Source organism: Myotis yumanensis, unplaced genomic scaffold, assembly GCF_028538775.1.
Source record: "Myotis yumanensis isolate MYYU_CA2020_CCGP unplaced genomic scaffold, mMyoYum1.0.hap1 SCAF_20, whole genome shotgun sequence".
In the NCBI taxonomy this organism is placed as follows: domain Eukaryota; kingdom Metazoa; phylum Chordata; class Mammalia; order Chiroptera; family Vespertilionidae; genus Myotis; species Myotis yumanensis.
Window position 1 is genome coordinate 12,177,476 of NW_027223771.1, and position 26,735 is coordinate 12,204,210.

Here is a 26,735-nt window from a genome sequence, read left to right on the forward strand (position 1 = left end):
ATAATTTGTATCTCTACCTTTTTCTTCTTCTTCCTCTTCTTAAAGGATACCTTTCAGCATTTCATATAATACTGGTTTGGTGGTGATGAACTCCTTTAGCTTTTCCTTATCTGTGAAGCTCTTTATCTGACCTTCACTTCTGAATGATAGCTTTGCTGGATAAAGTAATTTTGGTTGTAGGTTCTTGGTATTCATCACTTTGAATATTTCTTGCCACTCCCTTCTGGCCTGCAAAGTTTCTGTTGAGAAATCAGCTGACAGTCGTATGGGTATTCCCTCGTAGGTAACTGAGTTTCTTTCTCTTGCCCCTTTTAAGATTCTCTGTCTTTTGCTCTTGGCATTTTAATTATGATGTGTCTTGGTGTGGTCCTCTTTGGATTCCTTTTGTTTGGGGTTCTATGCGCTTCCTGGACTTGTAAGTCTATTTCTTTCACCAAGTAGGGGAAGTTTTCTGTCATTATTTTTTCAAATAGGTTTTCAATATCCTGCTCTCTCTCATCTTCTGGCACCCCTATAATTCGGATGTTGGTACGCTTGAAGTTGTCCCAGAGGCTCCTTACACTATCTTCGCACTTTCGGATTCTTTTTTCATTTTGCTTTTCCTGTTGGGTGCTTTTTGCTTCCTCGCATTTCAAATCTTTAACTTGATTCTTGCGCTCCTGTGGTCTGCTGTTGGGAGTCTGTATAATATTCTTTATTTCTGTCAGCAATTTCCGGTGTTTACCTATGCCGCCATCTTGTTTTGTTTTTTTTTCTACAACATATATTAAAAAAATAAATTAATAGTGTCACTTCAAAAATTTATCTGGATATATAAATGTAGGAAAGACAAAAGGCAATACTTTGAATTGTTGCCAGTGGTTAACCTTGGATAGTAGAAAGAAGTGATTTCATTTTATTCTTTTTTTAAAATATATATTTTATTGATTTTTTTTTACAGAGAGGAGGGGAGAGGGATAGAGAGTCAGAAACATCGATGAGAGAGGAACATGGATCAGCTGCCTCCTGCACACCCGCTACTGGGGATGTGCCTGCAACCAAGGTACATGCCCCTGACTGGAATTGAACCTGGGACCCTTCAGTCCTCAGGCTGACGCTCTATCCACTGAGCCAAACCGGTCAGGGGAAGAAGTGATTTCTTTTACTTCATACTATTCTTTTTTAAATTTCTACTAATGATCCTATATTATTTTTATAATTTTATTTTTTTATTGCTTAAAATATTACAAAGAGTATTACATATGTCTCCTTCTTTCCCATCCATAAAAATTCCCCCAGGCTCCTCTACCCACCTCCCCAGTGTCTTGTGCCCATTGATTATGCTTATCTGCATGCGTACAAGTTCTTCAGTTGATCTTTACCTCGCCTTCCCGCCCCCCCCGCCCCAACCCTCCCTAGCCTTTCTGCTGTAGTTTGACAGTCTGTTCGATGGTGCTCTGCCTTATATCTACTTTTGTTCATCAGTTTATAATGGTCTTTATTATCCATAAATGAGTGAAATCATGTGGTATTTTTCTTTCATTGACTGGCTTATTTCACTTAGCATAATGCTCTCCAGTTCCATCCATGCTGTTGCAAATGGTAAGAATTCCTTCTTTTTTACAGCAGCATAGTATTCCATTGTGTAGATGTACCACGGTTTTCTAATCCATTCATCTGCTGATGGGCACTTAGGCTGTTTCCAGATCTTAGTGATAGTAAATTGTGCTGCTGTGAACATAGAGATGCATATATCCTTTCTGATTGGTGTTTCTGGTTTCTTGGGATATATTCCTAGAAGTGGAATCACTGGGTCTAATGGGAGTTCCATTTTTAACTTGTTGAGGAAACTCCATACTGTCTTCCATAGTGGCTGCACCCGTCTGCATTCATACCAGCACTGCACGAGTGTTCTCTTTTCTCCGCATCCTCTCCAGCACTTGTCGTTTGTTAATTTGTTGATGATAGCCATTCTGACAGGTTGGAGATGATTCCTCATTGTTGTTTTGATCTGCATCTCTCTGGTAATTAGTGACTTTGAGCATGTTTTCATATGTCTCTTGGCTTTCTGAATGTCCTCTTTAGAAAAGTGTCTATTTAGGTCCTTCGCCCATATTATTTTGATAAGGAGAAAAATAATCTTCTAAAAAAACATTTAAGTAAGTCTTTTTTTGGTGTAAACTGCATTTTGCTTCCATGTTCTGTGATCATATACTTATCTTTGAGAAACTTAAAAAGTGCTTTGGGTGTGAAATATCCTTTAAAATGCATTCTTGCACACTAACAGCTTATGAATGAGAACACTGGGCTTGGGAGGTGCTGGGTCTGATTGGTAAAATGATGGGGCAGGAGCTTGGGGTGGGGCAGGGGATGGGGCGGTTCAGGAACCCTGAAGAGAGGCTCCTAGGCAGGATGCCTCAGAGTCCACAGCTCAGGCTGTATTTGAAGAATTCCTCATTGGAAGGCTGATATCTACAGTCAAAGTTCAGATTTGATAAACTTTAGACATGAGCCACAGTAAATTTTCTTTTAAAATGGTTTTTGCCATTCTTATTGCAAAATCTATATATATAAAAGGCTAATGTCCTAAGGATTTGACCATCCGACCAGTCACTATGATGAGCACTGACCACCAGGGGCAGATGTTCAATACTGGAGCTGCTGTGACCTGAGCCGACCATTTACAGAGAAAGGGCACTGCGCTCCTGGGGTCCAAAAGCAACATTCAGCTTTTCCCAAGTGGGACACAGGCTGCACCACAACCCCATGGTGCAAAGCCCACAGCCCAGCAGGGAAATGGTGGCTGTGAGCACCGGGTAATGATGTCACATAGTGATGCCAGGCTTCCTCTCCCTAGCGACGAGCCTCCTTGGATTATTTTCATCCCACTTGCTTTATAGCCAGGTGCAAACATTTTACATTTTAACCAAATGTCTTTGAAGTGCTTTCATGTGCCTCATCTCATTTGATCCTCACAGAAGTCCTGGAATAGGTAGAGAGGAGACTCAGTAGAATCCTGTTCTGTTTTTATTCGCCAGTAAATGGAGATTTAGAATGTTTAAAAATTGACCCAACTGAAAAGAAGTAATAAACGGTAAAACTTGAACATGACTTCAGGTTTTCTCACTTCACAGAGTATAGTCAAACAGTGCTATAGTTAAATATTTCACCCTTTATTCTCCCTGCATGATCTATAATAATAATCTGCTTCGTATTGGTATTTACTGCTGTTTTTCTGACAATATCCTGAAAGAAAAATTGGGGTGCTTCACTGGGCTGGAAAAAGTTTACCTAATCAGAAAGCAAGTTTATCAACATATATAAAGCTCTCAGTGTGCCAGTCGTACCCATGTGTTTCATTCTGTAATTGTTGATCATGAATTTGGTTGACACTTCTATTATAAGAAAGGGTGAATAACAATATTAAAATATTTCTTCGAATTAATTTCCTTTCAATGTCATAAATCCGTGCACCGGGCCTCTAGTGATTAAATAATACTATCAAGACTCATAAGAGGAGCATATTTATACAGAAAAGATTTTTAAAGGATTAAGATCTCCTAAGTCACAGCTCTATGGTTCTAACCTCAAATGGCTCTACAGAGGCTGCCAGGAAACGTACAAGGAGCATTGGCCCTGGGTTCTCATTTGATCTCTGCTACTAATTAGCTTTGTGGTCTTAGGGATTTCAAATCAACTTTCTGGGACTCCTAGCTACATCTATAGAATGGGGGTAAAATTAGACCACTTAATTAAGGTTTCCACAAACTCTTAAAAAAATAACTCTAGGTTCAGATTTCTACAATCTTCCTAAATATCTCAGCAATAATATACTTGTCCTTGGATTAACCTTTCTGTTAGCAACACTTCACAAAATTGTAAGCACTTTTTTATAATACTCATTTTATTTTGATTTTTTTATTATTAAATCTTTATTGTTCAGATTATTACATTTGTTCCTCTTTTTTCCTCCCATAACTCCCCTCCACCCAGTTCCCACCCCACCCTCCGCCCTCACTCCCCACCCACTGTCCTCATTCATAGGTGCGCGATTTTTGTCCAGTGTCTTCCCGCATCCCCCACACCCCTTCCCCCCCACCAAGAATAGTCAGTCCATTCCCTTTCTATGCTCCTGATTCTATTATAATCACCAGTTCATTCTGTTCATCAGATTATTTATTCACTTGATTTTTAGATTCACTTGTTGATAGATGTGTATTTGTTGTTCATAATTTGTATCTTTACCTTTTTCTTCTTCTTCCTCTTCTTAAAGGATACCTTTCAGCATTTCATATAATACTGGTTTGGTGGTGGTGAACTCCTTTAGCTTTTCCTTATCTGTGAAGCTCTTTATCTGACCTTCACTTCTGAATGATAGCTTTGCTGGATAAAGTAATCTTGGTTGTAGGTTCTTACTATTCATCACTTTGAATATTTCTTGCCACTCCCTTCTGGCCTGCAAAGTTTCTGTTGAGAAATCAGCTGACAGTCGTATGGGTACACCCTTGTAGGTAACTGACTTTGTTTCTCTTGCTGCTTTTAGGATACTCTCTTTTTCTTTTGCTCTTGGCATTTTAATTATGATGTGTCTTGGTGTGGTCCTCTCTGGATTCCTTTAGTTTGGGGTTCTATGCGCTTCCTGGACTTGGAAGTCTATTTCTTTCACCAGGTAGGGGAAGTTCTCTGTCATTATTTCTTCAAATAGGTTTTCAATATCTTGCTCTCTCTCTTCTGGCACCCTTGTAATTCGGATGTTGGTACGCTTGAAGCTGTTCCAGAAGATCCTTACACTATCTTCGTATTTTTGGATTGTTTTTTCATTTTGCTTTTCCGGTTGGGGGTTTTTTGCTTCTTCATATTTTAAATCTTTGACTTGATTCTTGCGATCCTCTGGTCTGCTGTTGGGAGTCTCTATAATATTCTTTTTTTTTTCTATAATATTCTTTATTTCAGTCAGTGCATGCTTAATTTCTAGTTAGTCCTTTATCACAACATCAAGGGTCTCCTAGATTTCTTGAGGATCTCACTACATTTATCAGCGGTTTCTAGAAAATACTTGAAAAACCTTAAAAGTGTGGTTTTGAACTCTATATCCAGCAGTTTGCTTTCCTCCATTTCTGTCATTTGTGTCCTGTTCCTTTGTCCCCACATTTTTTATGCTTCCTTGTGTTGATAAAGTGGTTTTCTGTGCTAAGTGTCCTTTGGGGCCCAGTGGTTCAGCCTCCCCAATTATCTGAGGAGGACACTCTTGGTGCTCCCCCTTGTGGTCTTTGTGCACAGTCTTGTTGTAGTTAAGCCTTGATTGTTGTAAGTAACACTGGGAGGGATTGGCCTTCAGGCCAATTGGCCATGAGAATCAACTGTGTCTGCAGTGGCAGAACTTCTGTCCTAGAGCTCTAGGGAGGTGTTAATCTAGCCTCTGCCTGAGGCTATCCAGCAAACGCCTCTGTGCAAGACGTGGGCGGCGCGGGTACCAGGGGATCAACAGGGCGGGTGAAGCAAGCAGTTATGGCTGCTCTCAGTCCTGCCTTCAGAGGCCCCGCTTCTCAGTGTCCCAGCAATTGCTGCAAGTACCTCCGAGATAAAGCTGCCCTAGAGTTCCAACCAATGCCAGACAGTCCCGCTTCTCCCATATGAGTCTAGGTCCCCAGAGACTCGCCCGGAACTGGAGCTCAGAGCCTGAGACTCCCTTCGAATTGAAAAAGAAAACCGTGCCCTCAGCTGCCAGCACGATCTGCATGTGCCTCTGTACCTTAGTATTTTACTTCCACACTGCACCTCCTCTGAGTCTTGGTATGCTTTTCTCTTTCCTTCTAGTTGTAGAATTTCCTCTCAGCCAGCCTTCCTGTGGTTCTGGGTGATGTCCGTTCCGTCTTTTAGTTGTATTTTTGAAGTGGTTGTGTGAGGGAGCAAACTCTGGTGTTTACCTATGCCGCCATCTTGGTTTCTCTTATAATACTCATTTTAAAACTATACAATCTCTATAAAACTTATCCTATAACAGTTTGGTAGATACTATTAAACATTTCTTAGTAACTGTCCAGTAACTCAAAATAGTAAATTTAGCATTATCTTTTTAAAACATCAATTGCATATTCTTCATGTTGGTATGAAAAGGTTGTTTGAAAAGGCTCAGTAAATACAGATGTGTTGAGCATTATATGTCACATTTATTAAAATTCAATATGTAACTTTCCAGGTATGAAAAACATCAGGTGAAGTCAATTAATTTTCTTTGGGTAAAAATCAACTGTTGAAAATATCAAATTAAAATCTGGCTATATCTTCTTCCTTAAAAGTTAAAAACATAATACATGTTATTTCACTCACACCAATGGTTTGTGAAGCTGAAATACTTTCATGTAGGGTCTGCTCAATGCTGACATTAGATTAGTGCAAGGATTGAGAGCCACAAGTCACCTATTCTCTCCAGTGAGGAAGGGAGCTGTGTGTGAATCATTCCTGCCACTAAGCCCGTTGGACAGCCAGCCTGCTAGGCAGCAAGGATGCCAGCCTCAGCTCACAGGTGGGAGAAGTGCTGCCATCTCTCTCAGAACAGTTCCAAACTCAGCCTGAGAAGGACAAGCCCTACCAGCCAAGACCCATTCAGGCCAGTGCTGGGCTCCAAGTAAAACTGACAATTGTCTTTCCCTCTTATTTCTTCTGAAACCAAACCAACCCCCCTCCGAACCAAAATTTAATAATCACTCTTTCACTCAAGTCACTGCTGAATGAACACCAAATTGTATATGAGCTCATGAGGTGACTTCCCTCCTAGACACACATTATAAGAGTCTGGAATAAGCTCTATCCTTGCCCAGTCCCTTCACTCCACTCCCTTAACACAGCCCCTCCCTTCCAAACACATCTACATCCTGTTTGACCAGGTAGTTAACTTTCTTGGGACTACAGATCGGTCTTGTCCCCTGGCTTGAGACACAAGCTCTGGAGAAGCAGGACCCCTCACTGCCTGGCTGAATAGACATGGGGCCCTGCTGGGGTCTGGCTGGAACTCTGTCCCCAGCTGCCTTCTGTCAGTGCAGCAGCCACCACTCATCCAGGTCCAGGGAGCACATGCAACCTGTACTGGAATGACAGGGGCCCAGCTGCGCTCAGGGAAGGAGCCCACACTGGGGCTATTTGTCTCTCACTGGGGCTCTTGGTCCCAGGTGGGGACTTGATGGAGCCTCTCCACTCTCCTGCTGGGCCTCAGAGCCACACACCTGGCCCAGCACCAATTCTCCCCGGCAACTGCCCTGGGCTTTTGCCTGCCCACACCCACCCACCTGCCCAGCTGCCACTGCTGCTCCCAGCCTTGCAACCTGAGAGTAATCTGGGCTTCTCAACCATCTGAATGTGAAATGGCCCAGCCTAAAACCCCTGACTGGAAGTTGCAGAGACCACAGGGGCATGTCCTAGCTCAAAGCTTCTGCCAGCTTCTTGGCTTTAGTCCGAGAGCTGTCATCATCCCCTGTGGGTGACTGTGCAGCTCAGCCCAGGTTCCCCACCTGCCACACTTACGGCAACTGCACCTCCCATACTGTTCTCTGGACCATTGCCTGAGAATCCTGGCTGCTGGTCACCATGGGGCCCTGGGCTGTGCTGGTGTTCACACACGTGGACTGACTGGTGAATAAACACATATATTGATTTTAGAGTGAGAGGAAAATAGGGATAGAGAGACAGACATACACACACACACAGTTCTTTTTTTTTTTTTTTTTTTTAGAATGTATGTTTTTTGTTTTTTTTATTAAATCTTTATTGTTCAGATTATTACATTTGTTCCTCTTTTTTCCCCCCATAACTCCCCTCCTTCCAGCTCCCACCCCACCCTCCACCCTCACTCCCCACCCACTGTGTTCATCCATAGGTGCATGATTTTTGTCCAGTCACTTCCCGCATCTCCCACACCCCTTTTCCCCCCGAGAATAGTCAGTCTATTCCCTTTCTATGTCCCTGATTCTATTATAATCACCAGTTCATTCTGTACATCAGGTTATTTATTCACTTGATTCTTAGATTCATTTGTTGATAGATGCATGTTTGTTGTTCATAGTTTGTATCTTTACCTTTTTCTTCTTCTTCCTCTTCTTAAAGGATACCTTTCAGCATTTCATATAATACTGGTTTGGCGGTGATGAACTCCTTTAGCTTTTCCTTATCTGTGAAGCTCTTTATCTGACCTTCACTTCTGAATGATAGCTTTGCTGGGTAAAGTAATCTTGGTTGTAGGTTCTTGGTATTCAGCACTTTGAATATTTCTTGCCATTCCCTTCTGGCCTGCAAAGTTTCTGTTGAGAAATCAGCTGACAGTCGTATGGGTATTCCCTTGTAGGTAATTGAGCCTCTTTCTCTTGCTGCTTTTAAGATTTTCTCTTTGTCTTTTGCTCTTGGCATTTTAATGATGATGTGTCTTGGTGTGGTCCTCTTTGGATTCCTTTTGTTTGGGGTTCTCTGCGCTTCTTGGACCTGTAAGTCCATTTCTTTCTCCAGGTGGGGGAAGTTTTCTGCCATTATTTCTTGAAATAGGTTTTCAATATCTTGCTGTCTCTCATCTTCTGGCACTCCAATAATTCTGATATTAGACCGCTTAAAGCTGTCCCAGAGGGTCCTTACACTATCTTCACACTTTCGGATTCTTTTTTCATTTTGCTTTTCCAATTGGGTGTTTTTTGTCGAATCTTTTGTTTGATTATTGTGCTCCTCTGGTCTGCTATTGGGTATAATATTCTTTATTTCAGTCCGTGTATGCTTACTTTCTAATTTCTTTATTGTAGCATCGAGGGTCTCATTAGTTTTCGTGAGGTTCTGCACAAATTTATGGCAAGCCCTCAAAATTGCGATTCTTAGCTCCATATCCTCCATTTCTGTCATTTTTTTTGTCTCCGCATCTTTTATGCTTTCTTGGTGCACCCCCTTGTGGTCTCTGTGCGCAGTCTTGTTCTAGCCAAGCCTTAATTGTTGTAGTTAACACTAGAGGGGTTTGACCACCAGGCCGACTGGCTATAGGAATCAGCTGTATGGAAAACGTCTCACACACAGTTCTTTTGTTCTGTTACTTTCATACCTTCAGCAGGGGATTCTTGTAATTGCCTCGACCGATGATGGAACTTGCAACCTCGGCGTATTGAGATGATTCTCTGACCCACTGAGCTATTTGGTCATGGAAAGACATACGCAGTGATTTAGGTAAAATACCCAATCATGTATGAATAGATACATACAAAAACCATCATGATGACAGAGTGGTGGAAGGCAAGATAGGATTCATGGGGTTCCATAAGTGTCGTTTATATGGATAAATTTCAGGTAAGCTATTTCTAAGGCAGGCTGTATTTTTGCATCAGTTCTATGTGCCAAAAATGAAGCACTGATAAGGGCAGGAGGATCTTGGTTTCAGCAATGCAGGAATGCATGGAAACACCAAAGGCAAATGCTTTAAAATATATATACTTTAAATCAAATATTCTTACATCAAACTTTAAGAAAGTTCCCAATAATTCTATTTTATTATCAAAGTTCTGGAGCATATTTGTTGCTACTGTATCAGCATGTTGCAAATAATATATAATGATGTGCTATTGATATATCTTAACATGTCTATGTTCAGTGCCATCAATTTAGCAGTTTGCAACGGACAATGATGAGAGTATTTACACCTGGAAAATTAACAAATATTATAAACCCAGACTTCACTTAATGTATTATTCAATGCTTAAATGTAAAGAAAGGGTACTGGAGAATGTGAACAATGAAGATTAAATGTATAAGTATATGCTACAAGTTTCCTTAAATTGAACATAGGATAAAAAATGAACAAAAACAAGTTTCCTTCCAGCATTCCATATGGCAAAGAAGTCACTTGAGTCATTGAGGAATGAGTGAAATTCAAACATATTCTTAGATTCTACACAGTCCTCTTTCATGTTAAAATAATGAATTTATTTAAACAATTTGAAAGAGATTACAAGCTGACTTTTTAAACAAAGAAGGTAAAGACAGTGTAAATAATGTGTGAAAAACTGTTCACCATAAAAAATTCTTAGGTAAATAGAATTAAAACAAAAGTGAGTTAACAATAGACTCAATTCTGGGTGCCCTTTAAAAAGATTAACCATTGCGTGTGCTGGCAGAGTTGCATAAAACTGGATTTATTTTATACTGTGGCTTTGTGGAAGGCAAAAACAATGACCATTTTGGGTCACATTTCTGCATATCTTAATGTGTTTAACATTCACCCACACAAGAACAGTTTGAGAAGTAAAACATATACATAAATAGAGATAACTGAACACAAATATTCCCAGAAGACTTACTTATAATACTCCAAACCTGGAAATAACCATAATCATAGACAGACCAATAGGCAAAGTCAAATTTCCCTCTGGCAATGATTTTTCTGAAGGGGATGCCCATCAGCCCTTCTGAAGGCAGCCTGGGCCTGGAGGCAAACTGTGAGGCCTCCTGAGGAGAAGGTCAAGTCCTGCCACAGCGCCCACATGCCCCAGGACCCCCTTTCTAATTTCAGTTTCCAAATCAGCCCCAGTGACCTCCCTTCATCTCCCAAATGGGGGGAGGAGGCATGCTCCCAGCAGGCCTTCCAACTGGACTCTGCCACCCCTTCCCGGATTGTCTCAGGGAGGCCCCCACTGACCACCACCAGCTTCATCTTATGCCTGAGCTTCTATCGCCTATCACAGCTGTCCTGTTCACTCTCTGTGGGCTGTCCTCCACTAGAACTCCAGCTCCTAAGGGAAGGAGACTCTGTATCTCCGGAGTCTCGGACAGTTGGGTCAACAGTGTTCATGCCCCCGGTCCTTACAGGTCTCAGATGTGCCCGCCCTTGGGTGCTGCCTCTACATCCAGTCTGATTCCAATTCTCATTCCTAGAGCCTTCCCTCAGCCCACCTTCTCAAGGACCCTCTCCCCAGCCCTGTCCCAGACCCCAACCTTTCTGCTCCTTCACTCACACACCCCAGCAGCACACTATGCCCAGCGTTCAGGGTCCATCAACTCACTTCAGGAGCGTCCCTTCAGTGGGAACATCACGGGCACAGCCAGGAAAGGGTGTAGAGGGTGGTCTGTGCAGACAATAGAGCAGTCTCAGTGCAGCAGGGTGGATGCTTACCCATGAAGGAAAGATCAGGGACACGTTCTCTCTCTGGATTGATAAATATCTGGAACCTCCTTAGTGGCTAAACGTCAAGACACTGGTAACCCAGGACCACCTGGCTCAGCAGCCTGCTCCCCCTCCTGCTGGGCAGATAGGGAATCAGCCTCTGCAGAGACAGCTCCTCTCCCTCCCTGGGCAGGGCAATGGCTGGAGCACCTCATTACAGTGGACTAGGTTAGCCCTTCCTGGGTCACAAGTTTTCTTGAAGGACATGCTGATCCCAGGTCATGACAACCCTGGTAACTTATGTCCCGTTTCCCACTAACCATGGCCCCAAGGAACAGAGAGGACACCAGACTGAACTGGGACTAGAGGAGGCCTCAGTGCCACTCATATGGCCCAGCACCAACTCTCCCTGGAATCTGTCCAGGGCTTTTTCCTGCCCACACACACCTTCCCAGCTGGCATGGCTGCTCCCAGCCTTGACACCTGAGAGGAATATGAGCTCTTCTACTACCTGAATTCTGAAACAGCCCAGTCTCAACCCCTGGCTGAAGGTGCAGAGACCACAAGAGGCATGTCAAGACTCAGATCTACTCCCGGCTCCTTAGGTTTTAGTGTCAGGGAGCACAGATGTCATCATCCCCTGGGGATTCCCACCGTCCATCCTGACAGCAAGGGCACCTCCCACACTGTTCTCTGGATCATTGCATGCATGACCTTCACAAGCACCCTGGCTGCAGGTCACCATGGAGTCCCAGACCTGTGCTAGTGTTCACATGAGTGTGGACTGACTGGGTGAATAAAACATGTATATTGATTTGAGAGAGAGAAATAGGGAGACAGAGAAATTTACTAATTTTTTTGTTCCTGTAATTTCCTACAGTAAATTAGATTTGGCCTTCCTGGGTCAAAAATTTTCTTTCATGTGCCCTGACTGGAGATGGAACCTGTAATCTTGGTGTTATTGAGATGATGCTCTGACCAACTGAACTATCTGGGCACAGCCAGACATATTGGGGATTTTACGTTAAGTAACCCACTAATGTACGTATGGATAAATAGGAACAAGAACAACCATCATGGTAGATAATGTGGGAAGGCTAGAATAGGATTTATGGGCTTTCATAAGTGTTTTCCTCATACGGATATATTTCAAATAAGTTATTTCAAAGGCAGAATGTGTCCATGCATCAGATATTTTATTTGCCAAAAAAGAAGCACTGAGGAGGGCAGGATGAACTTGGTTTCAGGAATGCAGGCATAAATGGAAACATCAAAAGGGCATGTTTAAAAAGTGTACATGTTAACCATCCCTGGATTGGCTCAGTGGATAGAGTGTCGGCCCTAGGACTGAAGGGTTGTGGGTTGATTCTGGTCAAGTGTATGTACCTCCATTACAGAGCTCCTCACAGGTACTTGTTCGGGTGCGTACAGGAGGCAACCAGGTGATGTGTCAACCTGAGATGGTTTAAACGTCTATCTCATAGTGAGGAAATCCAGGTTCAGAGACTCAATGTAGATTGCCTGATTGTAGAGTAAATAAAAGGCAGGACTAGAAGTAAAAACCATGTGTCTATAACAACAGACTTTAAAGTTAGGCTGACATTAACATCAATGCCTCCTAGAGAGTAGAGTCGGTACTTCATAACCATTAGGATTGGCTAGATGTAACAGTCCCAACGCTTTAGTAGCTTAGCATAAAGAAGGTATCTTTCTTGTTCATACTATAGGTATACCCTGGTTCTCCATGGACTGGGATAAAGGAGGATCCACCATGTAGGTTCCTGTTGACGTTATCAGAGATGGACAGAGAAGGTGGCCAGTCTCAGTGTTTCCAGAGTCTTGTGTTAGTGGTGACAGGCTTCACTCCCAACACATTTCATTGGTCAAAGCACATCACAGAGCTGCAGCCAACCTCAGGGGGTTGGCTGCAGAACCAGGTACACTTGATGGGCGTCATTAAGGTGAACATATGGTGCCAACCTCTTGGGCTGTGCAAGGGCAAAAGAGAATAGTGGGGACTGGTAGGAAATGACAGTAGTACTGAGTCAGGATAGTTCGCTTTCTCCTCATTGAGATGGATTTTCTCCCCAAGCTGCCCCAAAACCATCACTTTCAAGATTCAAAGGGGTGAACTTCCAAAAAAGGAGTTTGGTAAGATCTCACGGGCAGTAAACTCAACACCAATTCTGAGTGTGACTTTGGGTAAATCCCTGGTTGCCTGGATTCCAGCACTATGGTCAAGGTGAAGACCCACATGTTAAGAGTGTTTACTGGGAAGGGTACAGGACTGCGAGCATCCCAACACCCCTGTTTTTTTTTTCAATTAACATCAGTCAGTACCTGCTTCCAAGTTTCCTTATCTTTTGCATTGCCCTGGTGAGAGCTCCCAGTGAGGATGATGGTGAAAAAAAGCTGACGTTAACATCAATGGTGATCCTGTGCTTTCCATTTGTTCTCTGTATGAACGTGCGCTACATGGTCCCTGGATGGTTCTACATACTGGTTCTAATTCTCCCTCCTGGCCCCAGTGTTGGATGGGCCATGCACACCCAGTTAATGACCAGAGCCCAGAAGTCCAGGAGTGACACTTCACGGAGCCACAGGCAGCTTCCTCTATTAGTTGTCAGCCTAGCTTTGACATGGCAAGGGACACCCCTCTCCTGGGATGTCTAGTTCCTCATTACCAGTGGGGACTTAGGAGCCCAGAAGTCTTCCCCCTCAGCTTCCCCCCAAATGAACTCATCCTCATATTCTTTCGCAAGGATCCTGGATCCTCCAACTCCTTCACAAAGGCTATTGTCCTTCCCAAATGATCCCAATCCACACTCTATATCTCCTGTCTGCAATCAGAGTCATTTTCAATTACCCCCTTCCCACAGCCTGGAATTCTCTGAACTGACCCCATGCTTAATCCATCCTTGAGACTTGAGATGAAACCTCCATAGGGTCAACAGATGCCTGAAAGAGAAGAAGGGGCTCACCTGGGGGTGGGGAAGAGGAACATAGTGATGTAGAGGAAGGTGCCTCTACAACGCCTCACCGAAGACTGCCTATGCACTTGCCCATTGTGGGAGTGCACAGACTCAGAGAGGAACATACAGATAACCCAAGCACAGAAACACACAGGTACAGAACACTCCCAGCCTCTGCTGGGCACTCAGGTGCTGGGCTTATGTACAGGTTTACACAGACCCACACTGTAGACATGGGGAACACACACACACACACACACACACACACACACAGAGACACAAATAATTGCGGCCACCCAGACAGTGCCACAGGATACACAGACAATGAACACACCCCCATATGCTGGCAGGAAATCCTATCACCAATCCTGTCCCAATACCCAAACTCCCTGCCCCCTCAACCTCATCCCACAGTGCATTGTCTCTCAGAGCCCAGGCTCCATCACCTCACTTAGGGTGCAAGGGTCTGCTGTGCACAGGCCAAACTTGTGGAGGGTGGAGACCACATGTAATGCATCCCCCCAATGTGGTATCATGTTCAGACAAAGCCTCTCCTCTGGAAATTCTTAGATTGCAAAATGGTCTCACCATTGAAAAAAACAGCACCATTTCCTGGAGAATCCATGCTACACCCAGGACTGGTCGGGCAGTAGAATTTTTAATAAAATTGAAGTGGAAAACTACCTAGACATGCAAAAGCAGAGAGATTGTAACAATGCCTGTGGAGCTCAGGGGAGTGTGTGGGCTGCTCAGAGGTAGGTGAGCTGATTTGAGGGCCTCAAGTATCAGGAACTGCTCTGGAACACCTGGGAGGGATCTGGGCTCTTCCACTACCTGAATCCAAAATAGCCCCAGTATCAACCCCTGGCTGGATGGTGCTGAGACCACAAGGCCCATGTCCAGGCCCAGAGCTTTCCCCAGCCCCCTAGGGGTTAGTCTCAGGGAGCACAGATGTTATAATTACCTGTGGGTGACAGCAGCTCAGCTCAGTAACCCACCCTCCACACTGACAGCAACGGCCCCTGCCCTTCTGTCCTCTCCCTCACTGTGTGCTCTGCCCTCATGAGAACCCTTATGGCTGGTTCACCACAGGGTTCCTGGTCTGTGATGGTGTTCACATGAGTTGACTCATTTGGCGGGGGTAAAAACCCACAAATATATTGATTAGAGAGAGATAGAATAGGGAGAGACATCCATTTGTTGTTCCACTAATTTTATATTCATTGTTTGATTCTTGCATCGTCCATGAGGATGGAATCTGCAACCTTGGCATTATTGAGTCAACTGAACTATCTGGCCAGGGAAATACTTACCAGGGGTTTTAAGTAAAATAACTAATGTATCTACGAATAGGTAGATACTATAACCACTGTGATGACAGATAGTGACTAAAATTCAGTATGTTTTGTGTTTCCTTTATATGGATATATTTGAAATAAGCTGTTACAAAGGTAGATTATGTCCTTGCATCAGTAATTTCATGTGCCAATTAGGAAGTACTGAAAAGGGGAGGAGGATTTGGTTTCTGGGATGCAGACATGTATGGAAACATAAAAGAGCATGTTAAGAAATGTGTTTTATCTGGCTGGTGTTCCTCAGTGGTTCAGGATCAAGCTATGAACCAGAAGGTTACAGTTGGATTACTGTCAGGACAAATATCCAGGTTGCAGGCATGATACCCAGTGTAGGTCTTCAGGAGGCAGCTGATCAATGATTCTCTCACATCACTGATGAGTCTCAATCTCTTTCCCTTCCTCTAATAAAAACATATTTTAAGTATATATTTATTTAGTTTAAATTTGTTTTAATTCAATTATATTTATATCAAACTTTTAAAAATGTTTAAAACTTGTCACTTTCCAGTAACTCATGAATGTTCTTGAGTATATTCATTGCTACTGTATCAGTATGCTGAAATTAAACTATAATGAGGTATACTGAAATATCTTATGCCCATGCTCAATGGCATCATTCTGGCAGTTTGACGTGCCAAACTATGGTGTTGATGAGAGTATTTATATCAGCAAATTTGTTAAATACTACAACCTAGACTTTACTTAATGTATTGTTAAATGCTTAGACTTAAAGACCACCAGTAGAGAATGTGAACAATGCAGATTAAACTTATAAGTGTAAGGCACAAGTGGGATATAAATCATATGTAAAGTAAAAATTGAGAAAAAAAAATATTTTGTATATTGAATTTCAAACCAAGAACTCCACACGGCAAAGAAATCAGTGGAGTCACTGAGGAATGATTGAAACTCAAACATATGTCTTAGAGGCTGCACTGTCCTCCTATTGGTTAGATTCATAAATTAACTTTAAAAATAAACAAAAATCCTGAGCAGACATTTAAACAAAGGAGATAAAGACAGTGTAAAGAAATGCACGAAGAAATGATCGCCATCAAACATTTTTACGGAAATGGGGAGGAAACGAAGATGGCGGCATAGGTAAACACCCAGAAATTGCTGCCTCCGACAACAACTTCAAAAATACAACTAAAAGACAGAACGGTCATCATCCAGAACCACAGGAAGGCTGGCTGAGTGGAAATTCTACAAGTAGAAGGAAACAGAAGAGCACACAGACTCAGAGGAGCTACGAAAGTAAAGTGCAGAGGTATGGAGGCTCCAGCGCGCGTGGAAAAGGGCTGGCACCTGAGAATGCAGCTGTCTTTTTCAAATGGAAGGGAGTCACAAGCTCCCGACTGCTCTGAACTCCGGTTCCGGGAAATCTCTGAGGTCCAAGAGCTCATACGTGGAGAAACTGGACTGTCTGGCAGCAGGCAGAACTCAGAACTTGATGACGGCTTTCCCTCAGAGGTGCTGGCAGCAATTACCAGGACACTGAGACTCAGGGCCCCTTAGGGCAGGGCTGAGAATCAGCCATAGCTGCTTGCTCCGCCCTGTTGATTCCAAGACCCCACCCCAACCAGGATGCTGTAAAGCCTTTTGCATATGAATGCCCGGGTCCTTTGCAACCTGAAAATTACCTAACAAATTGCAGCTGGGCCAGACAGACTCAGAGCTTCCAAGAGAAGGCCCAAGGCTCCACAGCAGCTTGCATTGCATCACAGCTGGGCCTCATCTGGGCAACCCCAGACACCAAAAAAAAGGAAGGGGAATCTGCATATCTCCTTGTAGCCCCTGCTGGGTAACCTCAGGAAGAGGCTTAATTAGCACCTCCTTAGATCCAAGAGCCAGTGTACCCAGTGGTCAGAGTGGGACCATCCACATTACAACTCCTCAGATTCATAAGGAACACACTCAGTGGGCAGACTCAGTGAGCACCAAAGCCCCACTGAAGCAAGTCTTGCCCCAGAAGGGTGTCTTCAGCACAGTTCTCCCACTGAAGACACAGCTGATTCTCACTGCCAATTGGCCTGGAGGTCAATTCCTCCCAGTGACACCTAAAAAAATCAAGGCATAACTACAACAAGACTGTGCACAAAGCCCTCAAGGGGGTGCAAGAAGAGTGTCCACCTCAGGTAACTGGGGAGGCTGAGCCACTGGGCCCTGTAGGACACCTAGCACACAAAACCATTCTACCAACACAGGGAAGCAGTCAGAATGTGAAGACAAAGAAACAGGTCACAAATGATAGAAATGGAGGACAGCAAACGACTAGATATAGAGTTCAAAACCACGTTTCTAAGATTTTTCAAGAATTTTATGGAAACCGCCGATAAGTGCAATGAGATCCTCAAGAAATCTAGTGAGACCCTTGATGTTGTGATAAAGGACCAACTAGAAATTAAGCATACACTGACTGAAATAAAGAATATTATACAGACTCCCAACAGCAGACCAGAGGATTGCAAGAATCAAGTCAAAGATTTGAAATACGAAGAAGCAAAAAACACCCAACCAGAAAAGCAAAATGAAAAAGAATCCAAAAATATGAAGATAATGTAAGGGGCCTCTGGGACAACTTCAAGCGTACCAACATCAGAATTATAGGGGTACCAGAAGAAGAGAGAGGGCAAGATATTGAAAACCTATTTGAAGAAATAATGACAGAAAACTTCCGCTACCTGGTGAAAGAAATAGACTTCCAAGTCCAGGAAGCGCAGAGAACCCCAAACAAAAGGAATCCAAAGAGGACTACACCAAGACACATCATAATTAAAATGCCAAGAGCAAAAGACAAAGAGAGAATCTTAAAAGCAGCAAGAGAAAAAAAGTCAGTTACTTACAAGGGAGTACCCATACGACTGTCAGCTGATTTCTCAACAGAAACCATGCAGGCCAGAAGAGAGTGGCAAGAAATATTCAAAGTGATGAATAACAAAAACCTACAACCAAGATTACTTTATCCAGCAAAGCTCTCATTCAGAAGTGAAGGTCAGATAAAGAGCTTCACAGATAAGAAAAAGCTAAAGGAGTTCATCACCACCAAACAGTATTATATGAAATGCTGAAAGGTATTCTTTAAGAAGAGGAAGAAGAAAAAGAAGAAAAAGGAACTCTTACCATTTGCCATAGCATTGGTGGAACTAGAGAGCATTATGCTAAGTGAAATAAGCCAGTCAGAGAAGGATAAATACCGCATGATCTCACTCATTTGTGGAATAAAATGAACATCATAAACTGATGAACAGGGACTGATCCAGAGACAGAGAGGCATTGATTGGACTGTCGGGCCTTGGAGGGAAGGTAGTGGAGGGTGGGGGTGAGGGGGAAAGATCAACCAAAGTCTTACATGTAAGCATATAGGTCTAACCAATGGACACGGACAACGGGGGTGGGGGGTGAGGGCATGAGCTGGGAGGGGGGTAGAGGGGAACATGGGTATAAGGACACATATGTAATACCTTAACCAATAAAAAATATATTAAAAAAACATTTTTACGGAAATTGAATTAAAATAAAAGAAAGTTAACAGTATACTCATTGATGGGGCTAATATTTAAAAAGATTAACATGGCAGGGTTGCAGAAAAATGGAATTTTCATTACTGTGGGTGGGTGGGTGGGAAGGCCAAATGATTGACCATTTGAGATCACAGTTCTCCACATGTTAAAATGTAACACATTCACTGACACTGGATCAGTTTGATCCCTAAGACATACACCTGTAAAAAGAACGAAATACACCAGTCCCAGCGTTTTATTTTTTTTATTTTTTAAATTTTTGTTTTTAGTATATTTTATTGATTTTTCACAGAGAGGAAAGTAGAGGGATAGAGTTAGAAACATCGATGAGAAACCTTGACCAGCTGCCTCCTGCACAGGCCGACGCTCTACCCACTGAGCCAAACCGGTTGGGTCCCAGGTGTTTTATTTATAAAACCCCAAACGCACAAATAACTGAAACCATACACAGCTCAGTAGTTAAAGTGGTTATCTAACGAATACATTATTTCCTAGAAATAAAAAAATTAACTATTTACATAAACAATAGTGTCGAATCTCTAAAAAATCTATGTAGCATGAAGGAAGCCAGTGTTTGCTAAAGAGAATGCACCTTATAGTGCCAATACAATTATGAAAAATATAAACTACTCTACTGTACAGGAAGGTAAATCGATGCCTGCATGGAGGGCTGGGAGGCAGAAAGGTGACAAAAGGAATGGAGGTAAATACAGGGTGTGGCAAAAGTAGGTTTAGAGTTGTTGGTATGGAAATAATACAATGATTAATAAATAACAACACAAATATAAACTCTGCATGGCCTTTTGTGCCTCATTTTGTTGGCTGTGATCATGGTCACTGAAAGCCAGTGGTTTGCTTCCAGATCAGGGCACATGCCTTCCTGAATCCCCAATAATTGGTCACACGGGAGGCAGATGATTGCTGTTCTCTCCCTCTCCCTTCACTTCAAAATTTAATAGAAAATACATTTTAAAATACATAAAATAGTTACTTGAAAAAGAGAATTAACTGTGTGTTTTGGCATACTCACAACAGTAAGCTTACTTTTTCCCCAACAAGGATGTGGGTAACAGAGAAGCCTATTTTACCTGTGATGGTTTCTCAGCTTTATCTGCATGTTCAACCTCACCAAATACTACACATTAGAAAACTGCATTCCCTTGCTCATCAGTTACACATATACCTAAGTAAAGTCTTGAAAGGTGGTTTCATGTAAATTCTAGATATCCCTGTGTTAGAAAATTAAGACAGCAACCCTATATACACAGGACCATCCCTCTCCTCATTTCTTGGGAGGACCAGCCCAGCCTCAGTGACAGCAAATATTGGCAAGCAGTGAAGACTATTGCCATCAGCCCAGCCGGTGTGGCCCAGTGGTCGAGCATCGACTTATGAACCAAGAAGTCAAGGTTCAATTCCTGGTCAAGTCACATGCCCAGGTTGTCTGTCGGCTTGATCCCCAGAGCAGGGCGTGCAGGAGGCAAGTGATCAATGATTATCTCTCATCATTGATATTTTGCTCTCTCTCTTTCTCTCCAAAATCATAAAAGTATATATTAAAAAAAAAACTATTGCCATGAAATTCAACAGGAATGCTGACTGCCTACAAAAGACACATCCTGGGACAGATTGCAGGATTATTCTTCCTCTAGCTTTGACTTCTTGCCTGTTGAGCAACTACCTTATGTAAACACTCTAGAGGGGCCAGGGAATACACAATAGCATTAGGTTATTTTGTGTGCCAATGACGTCAGCTACACAAAACAGTTCTGGAGGTCCTAAGACTGTCTGAACATAAAGGTCACACAAACCACAGACCCTAGACATTGGTGGCTTTATGTTCAGAAGAGGCACCTATCATTTAATTTACTGCAGGCTTTCCCACTCACTATTGAAAGTTTCTGTCGTAATTGTGGTTCCACCTCAAAGTCTTACAACAAATGACACCAGCCTATGAAATTCCATATGTCCTAGCACATGGCTCCTTTGCAGTACAGGGAGAGCAGGCTCTCTAAACATTGCTGAAGCTTATGCAATACATACTGTGAACACAGAACATGATTCATATTGGTCACAGAAGCAGAGTGACCTTCAGAGTGACCTTAGCCCTCACCAATAATCGAGGCACTAGGCTGCAGATTAAATGCACAGTCATGTGTTCTTTATTTCGAGGCCATCGGCTGCAGTAAATAATAACCCAATATTGGACAAAAAGTGATTTCTTGCCATTATGCTCTCCCTTCCAAACCACGTAAATTTTGGGATAAACACAACATCTATTCATCTCTGCATGCTGACATATCACATTTGTGTGTGCAAATCATCTGTGGCCGTGAATAAAATCAAAAATAAAGGTACAAATGTAACAACAGCTTTTAAAAAAGATCATAAACCAGAGCACAGGAGAGCAAGGGGTTTGCGGGTTGGTGACTAAGAATCCCCCCAAATTTATCAAAGCATAATGTGAGTACCACTATGATCCTGAAAGAGGTAGCACTTCTTAGCTGAAAAGGAGTGCTCTGGATGAATCCTGGGTCAGGTCAATTTTCTAGTCATAGAGAAATAAATGAAGACACTGCCAAGAGCTTGTAGGAACCATAATTACTTCAAGCAGAAGTGAGAACACAGAATACAGTCCCCTGAGAAGCCAGGGATGATGACCGATGTACACTCCTCAGGTGAGCCAGGTGTTAGAGGTGAAATCTCTTGAGCGACAAACAGATGGTGACATCATTTGGGTTGTAGGTCTGGGCACGTGAGCAAGTACAATGCAGCTCCTTCAAGTCTCACTTGTACCTCAAATTTATGAGGAATCTAGCAGGGTGTACGTTCCCATAAAAGGGATTTACATTCATATAAAGGTTCCCATAGAGCCCCTTAAGGGTTCTTATAATAAGTGAGAAAAATAAAACATTCCCTGCACATTTATGGCTTTTCTCCAGAGTGAACTCTGTGGTGTTTAATGAGGGAAGGCCTTTGACTGAAGGACTTGCCACATTCACTACACTCATATGGCTTTTCTCCAGTGTGAACTCTGTGGTGTTTACTGAGGGAATCCCTTTCACTGAAATGCTTCCCACATTCACTACACTCATATGGCTTTTCTCCAGTGTGAACTCTGTGGTGTTTACTGAGCGAATCCCTTTCACTGAAATGCTTCACACATTTACTACACATATATGTCTTTTCTCCAGTGTGAACTCTGTGGTGTATAGTGAGGGCAGCCCTTTCACTGAAATGCTTCCCACATTCACTACACTCATATGGCTTTTCTCCAGTGTGAACTCTGTGGTGTATAGTGAGGTCAGAACTTCGACTGAAATGCTTCCCACATTCACTAAACTTATATGGCTTTTCTCCAGTGTGAACTCTGTGGTGAATAGTGAGGTCAGACCTTCGACTGAAATGCTTTCCACATTCACTACACTTATATGGCTTTTCTCCAGTGTGAACTCTGTGGTGTATAGTGAGGTCAGAACTTTGACTAAAATGCTTCCCACATTCACTACACTTATATGGCTTTTCTCCAGTGTGAACTCTGTGGTGTACAGTGAGTTGACACCTTTGACTGAAGGACATCCCACATTCACTACACTCATATGGCTTCTCTCCAGTGTGAACTCTGTGGTGTATAGTGAGGTAAGACCTTTGACTAAAATGCTTCCCACATTCACTACACTCATATGGCTTTTCGCCAGTGTGAACTCTGTGGTGTATAGTGAGGTAAGACCTTCGACTAAAATGCTTCCCACATTCACTACACTCATATGGCTTCTCTCCATTGTGAACTCTATGGTGTACAGTGAGGTAACACCTTCGACTAAAATGCTTCCCACATTCACTACACTCATATGGCTTTTCCCCAGTGTGAACTCTGTGGTGTCTAGTGAAGTCAGACCAGTGACTGAAGGACTTCCCACATTCACTACACTCATATGTCTTTTCTCCAGTGTGAACTCTGTGGTGTATAGTGAGGGCAGCCCTTTCACTGAAATGCTTCCCACATTCACTACACTCATATGGCTTTTCTCCAGTGTGAACTCTGTGGTGTATAGTGAGGTCAGAACTTCGACTGAAATGCTTCCCACATTCACTAAACTTATATGGCTTTTCTCCAGTGTGAACTCTGTGGTGAATAGTGAGGTCAGACCTTCGACTGAAATGCTTTCCACATTCACTACACTTATATGGCTTTTCTCCAGTGTGAACTCTGTGGTGTATAGTGAGGTCAGAACTTTGACTAAAATGCTTCCCACATTCACTACACTCATATGGCTTCTCTCCAGTGTGAACTCTGTGGTGTATAGTGAGGTAAGACCTTCGACTAAAATGCTTCCCACATTCACTACACTCATATGGCTTCTCTCCATTGTGAACTCTATGGTGTACAGTGAGGTAAGACCTTCGACTAAAATGCTTCCCACATTCACTACACTCATATGGCTTTTCCCCAGTGTGAACTCTGTGGTGTCTAGTGAAGTCAGACCAGTAACTGAAGGACTTCGCACAGTCACTACACTCATATGGCCTTTCTCCAGTGTGAGCTCTGTTGTGTTTAACGAGAGCAATGTTTTCACTGAAGACCTCCCCACCATCAGTACACTCATGGGGCTTTTCTCTAGTGTGAACTCTCTTGTGTTGAAGGTGGTTGAATATTCGTCTACGCACTTTCCCACATTTATTATACTCATCAGTCATATCTCCAGAGCAGAGACCTTTCTCATAAGCAACTTTCTGTTTCTGGCTGACAGCTGTTTCACATTCAACCCACTGGGGATGTCTTTTTCCACTGAGAAATTCCTGTGAAATCTCATTGTTACTGTGTGGCTCCTCAGTGTTAAGAGTGGCCTGGTGCTGGAGAAGCCCTGAGATGGTTGGGGAGTCTTCACCAACCTCCATATTGGCTTCAGGCACCCCAGATAAGTAGAAGCAGCAACTTGTCACAAGGGAGGCTCTCTCCATATCTTCTTTCCAGGGCTTCTCTCCACTGCCATCCTTCTGTTGCTAGTGAGGGTTCGCACTGAAACACAAGTCTCTCACACACGCATCACTTAAGAACACATTCTTCTCAAAGTAAACCACTTGTAACTCACTCAGGTGCAAAATATCTTTTAACACTGAGAAGCACGGCTTAAACAGATGGGTCCTCTGGGTGGCTGCAGCTGTCTTGGAAGCCCTGAGCTGAGACTCTCCTACAGATACACTGTGTTCAGAATAGGCCTCCACATCATCCATTTTATGGCAGTGACCTGAAAACAGAGAAATGATGAAAAAATGAATGGTGACTCTGGTGACAGGGGGAAGTCCCTATATAAAACTGTATTGCACATACTACCTTGGTTTCATGCAATTGGCTGAAAATAAAAGACCTACAGGATGGCTTAATAACAGGCCCCTGTGAAGTTCTTGACCACTGAAGATCACAAAACAGTGGACATTTCGACAGAAATAGAGCAAAAGCATGGCGAGCACCACATGAAAGATAAGTGGAATGTCCAGCTCATTCTGCTGCTAACAGCATTCAGTAGATCTTCTCTGCTGGTGACATTGGCAAGATGTGCAGAAGGTTGGTTACATCACTTTCCAAGTAAAATTCAATACATAAGCAAATGGTGTATGAGGGGTGTTTAAGCATGTATGTGATCCTCATAACACTTGCACAGGTCCATGTTGTAGAATACTGCAGAAAGAGATGTTCAGAAGAATAGGTGATGTAAAAATGACACAAAGGAGAAGTTAGCCAAACTAAGAAGTCATTGATTAAATGACAAGTCAGCAAAGTATCAAGTGTGGAAAAGGAAAGGTATCAATGAGGTGTGGCCACTGGAACCTGCACCAAACACCATTAGACAGGAGCAGGTTCCTGGTACAATCTGAACACCATCCTTATGTCATACCTCCCCACAGTTGCCACTCAGCCAGGCCAGCCTTCCTCTAGGACCATCCTGTACGTTCACTCTGGAAAAAACCGAGATTCTCCCTGCTCCTCCTTCTCTAGAAATATGTACAAACTAAATATTCCAAGTATCAATGAAAGACAACAGAGGTGAGCAGCCATCACTTGCCAACAGCATTCGGTTTGCAATAGTATTCACAGAAGGTAATATTACAAACAACAATGGAAGGAGGGTCTTAAAAGAACAGTCTCTGGTGCATGTATGTAAAGACGATACCTGGCCCAGGCATTCATCAAGGTCCTTATCTACAGGAAAGGTGTAGAAGTGGAAGTCATAGATGTGGATATAGTCACCCTCCCGGGATTGGAATAGCAGGAGGGTCCCATTAAGCTGTCTGCAAGACTGCTGACACCCACACACTTCTTGCAGTTTATGAGGCAACCTGTTTAGGGAGGTTTATGGAATCTATTGCTCAGGGCTCTCTGCAGAGGTCAGCACAGGCAGCCAGAGCCCATTAGAAAAGACAGTGGGGAAAATTAGCAGAGCCCATGGTCTAGCTTTGAGAGAGAGAGAGAGAGAGTGCTAAGTCTGGAGAATAAAAAAAGAGTGGGCATCACCTCAGGACACTAGGAGGGATGTGAAGGTCTTACCTATGAATGATACAAGTGCAAACACTTCCAGCATCACATCACAGTACAGATGTCTCTGAGCATCATCAAGGAGCCCCCACTCCTCCTGAGAGAAGGCAATGGCCACATCCTCAAAGTTCATATCCTGTCATAATGGAGACCGTACATCCCATGATAAGATTCTCTTTTGAGATTCCAAGTTTGCCATACTCCCCACCCTGCACATCCATATGCTTCCCTACTCCCCACATCAGAGAAGATAGCAGCCCTTCATCCCATTAAAGTCAATCTCCCCTTATACTGATGCTGTGTCTTCTCACAACAATAACGGCAGATGAACAGATACAAGATACCTGTCTTCTGATCCTCAAATGTGAGTCACACTGCCCCCTTTTAATAACAGTGGGTGTTAGGCACACAGGGGAGGAAGAGATGTTGCACATAATGGGAATGTGATGGATCTGACACTGGTGTTGTCAGGCAATACTCATGTTGTTCTCCAAATTGTGCCTCCAAGACACCAAACAACATGGTAATGCCCATTACACTTCTGACTCCAATCCCAGTTTGTTGAGGCCATCACTTTGCATTACCTGCTGCCCATAGTTCTTTGATCTGCACTTGTCTCACAGCTTCATTCTCAAAGGCACAACTTCACTGGTAACACAAATAAGCCATGACAAGGACAGGGTGTTTTCTAATCAGCTTCTTTCTTAAAACTCTAGTTCACCACCTCTGTAATACACTTCTCTCTCACCCTTCTCTCTTCTCCTTTCCCCATCCTGGTGGGAATTTTCAAGTGCAAGTGACACTGATGTCTTCTATCTCTTTCTTATTGTTCACTGGGTCAGCCCTCAATAAGAAATGGCAGGTGGGCACATATATGGCACCTAAGCTCTGGACCTGCCATGTAGCACCACAGCAACCCATATTGTTAGGAATTATCCTAAAATTCCCCATATCATATCATAAAGACACCATCAGAAATGGACTCCCGAAAAAAAGATGGAGAGCAACAAGAAGGTAGGGCGGGTTTGTGAGAGAGTGAGGGAGCGATAGAGGAGTGTGTGGGCGTGTGTGATGTGTGTGAGTGAGAGCTAGGGACAGCTAGATCCTACAGGTCTTTCAAGGGGATGCCTTAATGGGCAGTGTTAGACGTCAAAACCTGCTGCCACCACAAACACTCTGGGGAGGACACCCCCGGCACAGAGACTGCACCATCTTGAAGAACAGAACTGCTTGAGACTAGGATCCTAG

General features: G+C 43.1%; 2 protein-coding genes across 2 annotated transcripts in view; both read right to left on the minus strand.

Annotated features, from left to right (window-relative positions):
• Nucleotides 1-26,735, minus strand: part of LOC138998469 (zinc finger protein 211-like) — a 232,099-nt gene that overhangs the window by 132,798 nt on the left and 72,566 nt on the right. The window lies entirely within an intron of this gene.
• LOC138998536 (zinc finger protein 420-like) lies at nucleotides 21,878-23,851 on the minus strand. The gene is made up of 2 exons (XM_070400696.1): nucleotides 22,347-23,851; nucleotides 21,878-22,094 (listed from the first exon to the last, which is right to left on the minus strand). The coding sequence occupies exons 1-2, from the start codon at nucleotides 23,849-23,851 to the stop codon at nucleotides 21,878-21,880; spliced, it is 1,722 nt and encodes a 573-aa protein (XP_070256797.1).